The 10,825-nt window shown below is 44.0% G+C and overlaps 1 protein-coding gene across 2 annotated transcripts in view; it reads left to right on the top strand.

Annotated features, from left to right (window-relative positions):
• The first annotated feature begins 2,176 nt into the window (after window positions 1-2,176).
• mdga2a (MAM domain containing glycosylphosphatidylinositol anchor 2a) overlaps window positions 2,177-10,825 on the top strand; it is an 871,663-nt gene continuing 863,014 nt past the window's right edge. For both annotated transcript variants that reach the window (XM_048538415.2, XM_048538414.2), the window contains exon 1: window positions 2,177-3,203. In XM_048538415.2, coding sequence (XP_048394372.1) covers window positions 3,131-3,203 — 73 coding nt within the window. In that variant the 5' untranslated portion in view covers window positions 2,177-3,130. The remainder of the gene's footprint in view (window positions 3,204-10,825) is intronic.

The following is a 10,825-nucleotide window of genomic DNA, read 5'->3' as shown; positions in this document are numbered from 1 at the left end:
TGGAAGGACAATCTAAACTAAAGGGTGCAATTCTAAAGGAGATGCAGAAGCACAAGTATTCTGGGTGCATATGTGTACAGTTCATTGAAAGTTATATGACCGGTCGAGAGAGTGTTTAGAAAAACATACAGCATCTTGCACTTGCCCAACAATGGCACAGAGTACAAAAGCATGCTTATATTTAACCAGTCTAAAAATACAATTTCAGTTTCAACTGGTGTACCTGTGTCCTGTTCTGAGCACCACACTTGAGGATGTAAAGGTTTTGGGGGGACTGAAAAAATCCAGGAGAATGGTTCCATGGATGAGAAATTTCAGTTATGTGGGAGATTTAGAGAAGTTGAGATTGCTGTCCTCATAGAAAAGTAGTTAAGAATTGATCGAGGTATTTACAAGCAAGGGAAATCTGCATAGAGTAGACAGGGAGAAATTGTTTCCATTGATAGAAGGTTCCAGAATCCAGGCCAAAGATTTACGATAAATTCCAAATGAATGAATGGCAATATGGAATTTTTTTAAATATAGACAGCCAGGTGTTAAAGATCTAGAATGCAGATCCGCCGAAGAGTGAGGTGGGGTCTTTCAAAAGGTATTTGTGTCATTATCTGAACAGGGGAAAATGCAGTGTCCTTGAGAAGGCGGATAGTGTAACTGGACTGGAGGAATAGCTCATACAAAGGCAGAGACAAGGGGGAGCCAAAGGGTCTCTTGCACTGTAGGCAATTGAAGATTCTATAAGGCACTTTCACTGTTAACGAGGTCAAAATTGCGTCAGTGATAATGGGAACTGCAGATGCTGGAGAATCCGAGATAACAAAGTGCGGAGCTGGATGAACACAGCAGGACAAGCAGCATCTTAGGAACACAAAAGCTGTCAGCTGAGCTGGTGCAGATGGAGTAGTTACTGACCCTGCTGTAATGCACAGGGTGATTTCCAAGGTGCAAGTGTGTACATGACGGATGGGGCAGGGGAGTGGGAATCCAGCTAGGGATGTCAGTCTTAGGCCAGACACGGCTGTTTCAAAATATTCCCCACAGGAGGACCTGGATTCAGGTAATAGAGGAGCGTAGAATGTGTCGCTGGGCTCGAAAGGCAGAAATATCAAGTCATATGTCATGGAATTGAATGATGAGAACTATTGTGTATCAGAAGAAAAGGTTATAGACCAGCTCAAAAACCAAACACTAGCTGACTTTTTTGGGGTGTAGCTGATAGAGTCGGGGGTGACTCCAAGATCTCATATTTGACGTTAGAAATTGTGGACGGAGCCGGTGAGTTTTCCCATAATGGGGCCACGACACCAGCGAACTGATTCTTACCCAGCTAAGACCAGCTATGATACCTGGAGGGTGGCTTTGTTGCCTGGCTCCCGTTGATTGCAGACGCTTCCTGTTGGGAAGTTTGTGTGTTTTTGGACTGTTTGGGAGGAGGGAGTAGGAGGAACCTGTCCTGTTTCACTATTCCCCTGCACACATTGGAACAGCACTCTAGCCCGAGCTCCGAGGGGCAGCACTGTCGGGTCTGGTCCCCATGGGGAATACACACAGTAAACATTTCTGGGTCGTTTGACAAGCAGCTATGCCAGGCATCCAGTTGAACTTTTGGGGAAAAAAAGAGAATAAAGTCTGACTTCTTGTTTTGCTAATGGTGTTTTCTCCCAGTTGCGAGTGGAAGCAGAATCACAGTTCCAAGTGATCCAGTGTGGAACCGGAAACCATTAGACACAACACTCTCAACGCATCACAGAAAACTCCAACAGTGCCGATTCACTGCCTTCAGCAGGGAGGACTCCCTTTTGGAGTTGGGCTTTGAAGTTTTCCTAATGGCCCCCCTCGTAAATTCTACCAAGTTGCAAATGTGCCTCAACCGATAATGTGGAACCCCCGGCCAAACGGAATCTATTTTCCGAGAGAGATAAAAATAATAGCAGCGCGGTTATAAAAAGCTTTGCTGAAAGGGTTTGCGTGGTGCCCCCTGAGGACTCGGTGTCGGGATGAGGAACCGGTGGGTGTGAGCACTGAGGGGAGGGGTATGGGGAAGTGGGGCAGCGCTCACTGAGTGAGATGGAGCGCGTTTGGAAGCTGCCCTCTCGCTGCTGACGAGCTTCAATCACGCAGTCTGTACGTCTCCGGCTGTGGGCGAGCTTCATGCACAGCGTCGGGGGCACGTACTGAGCAACGTGATTCTCCCAGCTGCGCTCAATCTCTACTTTCCACATCTCAGCCGTCTCTCCACACCCCTCCAGCAGCAGCAGTGCCCAGTCCGTGGCTCTGCCTCCCAGCTCTCTCACCTCCAGTTATTGCCAGCGAACGGGAGGTTGGGGAAGGTTTGCAGCTGCCTGTCTGTCTCTCTCCTGCGCGGTGACATCTTCACAGTCTCCTTTAAGCCCGGATCGAGCGGTGAAGCAGCGTCTCTCTCTCTGCACGTCCTCAACTTCTTGTTTCAGTGATTTAATGTGTTTGCGTGTGAACCCTGGCGGATCAAGCTCTCCCTGTCTGTATGTGCATGTAAAGAGGAGGGGCAGATTGCTACTTGGACGGCCGACACCTTCTCCAACCCCCTCCCCCCACGGAAACAGGTTACAGCCTGATGTGTAGCGGCTGAAATCCGGGAGACACAGGAGTTTGCTGTTTCATTTTTAGTGCCTGCTGCTGATCTGAGCGGAATGCACTTAGAGGATTGATGTGGCTGAGCGGCGACCGATAGGCTTTTGTTAATCGTTCTTCAGGGAGCTTAGCGTGAGTTACTTGGAAAGCTCTTCTCCCTCCCCTTCCCTCCCACCCCCACCTCTCCATTCGCAGCTGGCAAAAACCCCTTTTGCTCGGACGGACCGCTTTCCAATGGCTTTACTGTCAGCTGTGCCCCAAGCAGAGACGGGCTCCTCGACCCGGCTCCCGGAACCTTGACCCGCCGACGCCAGAGCCCAGATCCTGCCACCCCCACCCCACCGCCCCCTCCCCACCGCCCCCTCCATCGTGCTGCCCAGAGCAAGTGACCCGGCAGCTGGTGTGGCCTCTTCCTGTGCTCGCCCACCCCCGGGACTGGCAGAGGGGGAAGGGGCATCGGTGACGGAGGACCCCCGTACCCAGAGCGAGCTCACCGAACGGATATGTTCACACCAACGTGAAGATGGATTTTGCTTATCTCTTGCCGTGGCTGCTGACACTCGCACTGGAAAGCGTTTCTGGCCAGGGGGTGTACGGTAAGTTTGAAAGCCGAAGTGACTCCCCTTTTTCTGGGAATGGGTACCGAATTGTCCTCCGTTGACTGCACACCGGAGCGTCTCTCTACACTTGCCATGAATTTACCGCTGCATTCGGCCGAGGCAAATTGCTAGCCGGTGGCTGAACAACCCTCCCGCCCCCGACCAGTGGCTGAAAGCTCTGAGCGTGTTTTCCCTTCCAGCAGGTAGAATCCCGTTTGATGTACTGATTTGCACTGAGTGACTCCATTGTGGTAAATGCAAATACGGATCTTCAGTGGGAAATCATTGAAACCGCGGCGCGTAATCCGCTGGCCCATTAAAGTGTAGCTCCTGTAAAACGCTTTCAAGGCGGTCAGAGCTGCTCTGGAACGTGTCCTGCTCTCTCCCATCCACACACTGTGAATGTGACGAGCGCTGTGCAGTGGGAACGCTTGTATTTGAGGATATGTGGAGCTGAATCGTGTGTGTGTGTGGGAGAGAGAGAGATACCCACTTCCACCTCTGTCAGTGTGCCTGGGTTTGAAATATCTTCAAGGGGCTCTGCACACGTGACACAGCAAGCCCCGATGAAAGTGCGATCTCAAACTTGGGAGTCTGAGCTGCCGAAGCGAAAGGAGACGCTGTTCGAGGTGCTCCTTCCTGATTGATTTGCGGCGTTTAAGCGCCAAGTTTCCAAAGTGTGGGAAAAAGAAACTGACACCAAAGCAAACGTACCGGCATTGTCATCTCTAGCTTGCTTGGAAAGTGCAATAATAAGAAATAAAGGCTGCCCCCTGTCATTGAGGCGGGGGGGGGGTGGTTGGAGTGGGCGCTGTTAAACATTAATAACCTCCCTAGTTATTTACTCCCGTCACACTCTGTGTCAACTGGATTGAGAGGGCAATGTTACCATTTATGCAAATTAAATATTTTTTTTTGCTCAGGATTTTAAAGGGAAGTGATATCTTTCCTGGCAGGCAAACCCCTGTATATTGCTAAAAGAGAGGCCTGGCAACTGTTCGGTTCAGCGCTTCCTTCCTCAAGGAGAGTTGTTGCATTCTTAAACTTCGAAATGACAAAATATTTGCAAAAGCGGTGCCACCTGTTTCATGGAATTACTCCCACCCCCCCACCCCCAATTTCCCATCCTTTCAAACGGAAGCCGTGAAATGAAGGTGTTGCCTTAACTGTCAACATATTGTCCCATGCTGCAGATTCTGCATCAAATTCTAACATTAGATAATGTTTAACACTGCCGAGCGATGGATCCGACAGCGCTGTCGTGGATGGCAGCATCCAGGCTCCAGTGAGTCGCACCACCTGATATATTTATTCTCCCCTCACCCCGAAAGCAGAGGGTTAAGAGGAAGGTGGTTCGCCTAGCGGAAATGCGAGTTTAGTCACACTAACCGATTCTGCAACCGGCATGTTCACGGGTTGACGCGGAACCTGTGGGGGAATAAAATAAAAAAAAACCCCAGATTAATATCGGGGAAGTGGTTAACAATATAGATGGTCGCAGAGGTCCCATTGTGAAGCGATCAATAGACTCGGCTGACTCCACCATTAAGCCGCCCCCTACACCCACGCCCCCCGCCTCCACTCCCCACTCCTCCTTCTCACCGCCACTATCTCAGACTTCAATCCCTTGTCAAAAATATAACTGTCGTGCACCCTCTCGAACGACGGCGCCGCAAATTTGCTCGCTGAGATTGTGGATTTTAATGCCTGAACCTCTCAGTTTCTGGCCAGTCACCAACTGCTGGCACGCATGAGTTCAGCAGCGAGCTGTCAGTAGTTATGTTAATTTCGCGAGTGAAACTGACAGCCCTGTCCCCTGGTGACCAATCAATATTACAGGATTCGTGGGAAATCAAATCTATTAGAAGCACTTGTAAATGTCAGTTTCTGTTGTGTACGCGCCTCCGCTCTTATGCAAGATAAATAGCTAAACAAATCATATTATAATTTTAAAACAACTCGTGAAATGATTAATAGGGAAATAGTTGATTGTGTAAGTCTTGGAGGTTTCCTGTAAACCCCTGGCTTTGTGACTGTCCAGAAATGCCCGGATCACGAGCTGTGAGCGCAAGTAATTTGTAAAAGAGAACAGCGAACTGAACTTAGTCATATAGAGAGACGTATTCAATGTAGAGTTTAGATGTTGGCACATGTACGGATTATTCTCGATGCAGAAGTGAGAATCACTCTTGTCAAGGCCAATGGCTTCTCTGCTTAGATCCAAGATCAAACAAATTAAAGGGGAAGGCAGTCAACTAAAGTGACATTTCGCATTATAAAAATTATCAGGATATACCGACAGCTGGCTTTGGTAACCAGATTAGTTCGGCTTCTGTTAAAATTGTCTGCCCTAAAACAAAGCCAAGATAAGATTTGAGCTTATCAGCCATAAAACTTGGGTTACAATTTTCTGCTTCAGCTGAAATAAACTTCCATTGGAAATTTGGTATTCTTTTATAGGAACTGACTCTGCCCACAAATTACAGTTATCTGGTGGCAGAATCCTGAAATTGGTCATTTACCAAACCTGCTGGCAAGGCTGAAAATGTCAGTCCCGGTGGAGGCCAGATATATTCCATTAAGTTGAGTTATGAATTCAAGTTAGCAAATGGACTGATTGAATCAGTGAGAACATCATTGTTTTGTTCCTGGATAACTTTGCAGAGGTGCCCTTCCTTCTCTCATTTACCAAAGTGATTGATTTTCAGTGACTTTTTACAATGTGGCAATATTTCAGTGCAGTTTATGTTTTTATAGTAAGAATATGAAGAACAAGATCAAACTTTGAATTTTATTTTGTATTAAATCTACAAAGAGAGAAAGAGGGAGACATTCATTCCATCGATGAAATTCATTCCTGCTGCTGTAACCCATATTTGGCATTCTATTTTTATTTAACAGCTGGAAGTGGAGGCACTTAAAACAGTTAATTGTACAGGAAAGATGATTGTGATGAATTAACATAAAGTTGCAAAAGTAGGACATAGGCCAGAAGTTCATGGTAATAAAAGATGAATATAAAATTTTGCACTTCACCAAGTTCTGCTCATCCAGACAGAACTAACCAAAAGTTAAGATCCAGTAGCAATGACAAAATAAAAACACACATTGTTTTCTAAATGAGTTGCTGTATTGGGAGGACTTGAAGGTTTTTTTGTGGATTGTCATAAATTACATAGAATTGGCTGTCCGTGATATGGAAGTACGACAATCCATTCAGGCTTTTCTGCTCTATATGAAGCACCTACTCCTTTCCGATCTCCATCAGCATCTTCTATTCTTCTTTCCTTTGAGTTTTAACATTGTGATGGAAAAGGATCGACCTGATCTAAAAGTTCATGTTCGAAATTGGAGGAAGGCCAATTTTGACACTTTCAGGCAAGAACTTCCAAAAAGATGAGATAATGAGAGTCCAGAGACAGTATGTTCTTGATTGGGAGAAGAGCAGAATGGTAGGTGTAGGGAGCGCTGGATCACTAGAGATATTAAGTCTTTGGTCAAGAAAAAGAAGGAAGCATATGTCAGGTATAGACAGCAGAAATCAAGTGAATTCCGAGAAGAATATGAAGGCAGTAGGAGTATACTTAAGTGGGAAATCAGGAGGGCGCAAAGGGGATATCAGACAGCTTTGGAAAATGGGGTTAAGGAGAATCTAAAGGGATTCTACAAATACAGAAAGGATAAAAAAAAGTAACTAGGGAGAGAATACAACCCCTTAAAGATCAGCAAGACTGCCTATGTGTGGAACTGCAGGAGATAGGGAAGTTACTAAATGAGTATTTTACATCAGTGTTTACTGTGGAAAGGGATACCGAAGATAGAGAACTTGGGGAAGTAAATAGTAAGATCTTGCAACGTATCTGTATTACAGCGGACAAGGTACTGGATGCCCTAAAATGCATAAAGGTGGATAAATCCCCAAGACCTGGTCAGGTGTAACCTAGAATTCTGTGGGAAGCTCGGGAAGAGATTGCTGAGCTCCTTGCTGACATATTTGTATCATCGATAGCCACAAGTGAGCTGCTGGAAGGCTGGAGGTTGGCTAACGTGGTGCCATTATTTACAAAAGGTGGTAAGGGAAAGGCAGGAAACTATAGTCTGGTGAGACTGACATCAGTGGTGGGCAAGTTGTTGAAGGGGATTCAGAGGGATGGAATTTATATGTGTTTTGAAATTATGTTAGGAGTAGTCAACATGGCTTTGTGCGCAGGAAGTCATGTCTCATTGACTTGATTTAGTTTTTTGAAGAAATGATGAAGAGGATTGGTGAATGTAATTTATATAAACTTCAGTAAGATGTTTGACAAGTTCTGCATGGTAGAGTGGTTAACAAGGTTAAATCGAATGGAATACAGGGAGTATTAGCCATTTGGATATAGAATTGGCTTGAATGTAGGAGACAGAGGGTATTGGTGGAGGGTTGCTTTTTGGACTGGGGGCCTGTGACCGGCAGTGTGCCATAAGGATAAGTGTCGGGTTCTACTGCTTTTTGTCATTTACAGAAATAATTTCGATGCAAATGTAGGAGGTATGTTTAGTTAGTTTGTAGGTCAATACCAAAATTGGTGGTATAGTGGACAGCAAAGAAGGTTACCTAGGAGTACAGTGGGACTTTGATCGGATAGGCTGATGGGCCAAAGAGTAGCAGATGGAGTTTAATTTAGATAAATGTGAAATGCTGCATTTTGGTAGGACAAATCAGGGCAGGACTTATACATACACGGTATGGTAAGGTCCTGGGGAGTGTTGCTGAGCAAAGAGACCTTGGAGTGCTGGTTCATTGTTCCTTAAAAGTGGGGTTGCAGGTGGATTAAATAGTGAAGAAGGCACTTGGTATTGTTGCCTTTATTGATTAGTGCATTGAGTATGGAAGTTGAGAGGTCATGATGCAGCTGTACAAGACATTGGTTAGGTCACTTTTGGAATATTGCATTCAGTCCTGGTTTCCCTGCTGTAGGAAAGATATTGAGAAACTTGAAAGGGTTGAGAGCAAATTTATAAGGGTGTTGCTAGGGTGAGAGGGTTTGAACTACATGGAGAGGCTGAATAGGCTGGGGCTATTTTCCCTGCAGCATCAGAGGCTGAGAGGTGACCTTATAGAAGTTTATAAATCATAGGGGTCACAGATAGGGTGAACAGCCAAAGGTCTGTTCTCCAGGATAAGGGAGCACAAAACTAATGGGCATAGATTTAAGGGGAAAGATTTAAAAGGGACCTAAGGGGCAATTTTTGTTCACACAGAAGGTAGTATGTTAATGGAATGAGCTGCCATAGGAAGTAATGGAGGCTGGTACAATTACAACATTTAAAAGGCATCTGGATGGGTATGTGTGTAGGAATCGTTTAGTGGGATGTGGGCCAAATGCTGGCAAATGGGACTATATTTATTTAGGATATCTGGCCAGTATGGGCGAGTTGAATCAAAAGGTCTGTTTCCATGCTTTGCATCTCTATGTCTCTATGATTCTGAGTCCATCTGGCTTCCCCTAATTGTATCTGTACTATCTGTATAAATTATTGATTTTCCTTTATTATTTGTGGATTGTGTGCATCGCTGGCTGGGCCATCACTTATTGTCCACCTCCTATTGCCAAAAGGGCAGTTAAGAGTCTGCTATATTGCTGTGGGTCTGGAGTCACAAGTAGGCTGGACCAGGTAGAGATGACAGATTTCATTTCCAAAATGACATTTGCAAACCACATGGATTTTTTCCTGACAAACAACAATAGTTGCACAGTTGTTACTAAGGTAGCTTTGTAATTCCCGATTTTTTTTCCTAAATTCAAATATCATGATCTAACATGATGGGATTATGAACCTGTGTCCTTGGAATATTTACTTGGGTTGCCAGGCTGCAAGGCAAGTTACTTTAATTCTTTTGCCCTCACTTCCTCAGTGTGTTTTACATTGACCATAACTTTTGCCCAGAGCATTCTCCTGATGTTTGCCAACCAAACTCTGCTTTTTTAAAACACTTTGTGATTGTAACTATTTATAAAGTACTCGTGTCAGGGTGCAGTTCTGATTGCTTATAACCTTTAGAAGCCAAATTCATGAATAACATTTTAACATGTGCCAGACATAATGGCACATTTCTGGCAATTAGCAGTGAACTGATGGTAGTTACTATTGACCTCAAAGAAAGATGTACAGAGATATCTCAAAATTTCTGTAGTGTGAATTTTACCTCTCCTGATGTTAGTTTGAATGCAGGCCATGTCACAGAGCCATAGACATACAGCACAGAAACAGACCCTTCGAGGGAATCTCAAGGCATTCAGCAACAGTAACGTCATCAATTTACATGAACAGTCAATAAACTTGAAATTCTCACAGACAATAAGTCACGAGATTAAAAGGCTGATACATCCTACAATTAAGCTCAATTGTTATAAGAGAATCAAATAAACTATTGGGGTTATATACAAGGGTAAAGATAGAACAAAAATATTATATACATACTTTATACCGTTTTAAAATTTTAAAAATATACAAGATTAGTTTTCGAGGTCAGAAAAGTTGTGCAACAGTAGTTCTAAACTGAGTATGCTATTAAAACCCATGTTATTTAACATGATGTAACTTTCAGAAGAGTTTTTGCTGATGAGCTCAGTGATATTTAACTGAACGTAACTGTGGGCCTTCAACCTGAAGGAAAAACTTAGAATCACTGACCGTTTTGGAATTCTGTGTTTAATAACACATTAGCAGACTCTAGAAATGATTGTCAGTTTCAGAGGTGTAATGCTGATGAACACTAGTATCACTGTCACCATTACAGTCACAAAATCCAGACCAATATATGCTATCATCTGAGTAATTCCATTTTGCTGAGGTTAGTTTTGGATGCAATTTATCCATTTTTTTTAAAATTCAGCATCATTAGTGGGAAATTCAATTGATTATACAATTTATTGTTCCTTCATTATGTTGAAGCTATTGATTTTATTGAAGCTCCAGCGTAACTCCTTGTAAATGCCACTATCTATAGAAGGTTGTGGAAATTTCTGTGTAGAAAGCTATCATTTGACTCACTGTGATTGCACTCATGAGAGTTCTTTATTGAAAGTAAGCATTCCAACTCCATTTCTACAACTGGATTTCATGTTATAAATGAGCAGAAGAACTTCCATTTCTGTAGTTTTATGCAAATCTTAAGCTGCCCCAAGCACTAATTGGTAAGAAAATTATTTGATGTGTTTTTGTTACAACTTAGGCAATGCAGCAAAGAATTTGCATACATCAATGTTTTAATGACTAGATAATCTCATTTACTGATTTCTCTGCTGCTGTTTTGTTGGGTCAAGTCCATAAGAAATCAAAGTGAAGGCAGGTCTTGATTTTAATACATCTCCGGTAATACAGCATTTAATCAGTATTGCAGTGAAGTGCTTACCCAGATTATACATTTTATAGACCTTGCTAATGGGTTAGAAGGAGGGGAGTCTCTGATAGAATAGCAGATATGGGCAGCCTGCCACCCATCACCCACCCATCAATCTTTCCTTCCTTCCATTCTGCAAGGAGGCAGTAAAGCTGTTGTGTGGCCCACTTATCCTTGGGCAAATTGAGGCACTTAAGCAGCCAATTAACAGTCACTTCAATGCCTTATCCGACCT

This window comes from Stegostoma tigrinum, chromosome 10, assembly GCF_030684315.1.
Source record: "Stegostoma tigrinum isolate sSteTig4 chromosome 10, sSteTig4.hap1, whole genome shotgun sequence".
Taxonomy (NCBI): domain Eukaryota; kingdom Metazoa; phylum Chordata; class Chondrichthyes; order Orectolobiformes; family Stegostomatidae; genus Stegostoma; species Stegostoma tigrinum.
Note: the sequence above shows the minus strand (reverse complement) of the source record. Positions and strands in the feature narration are given on the sequence as shown.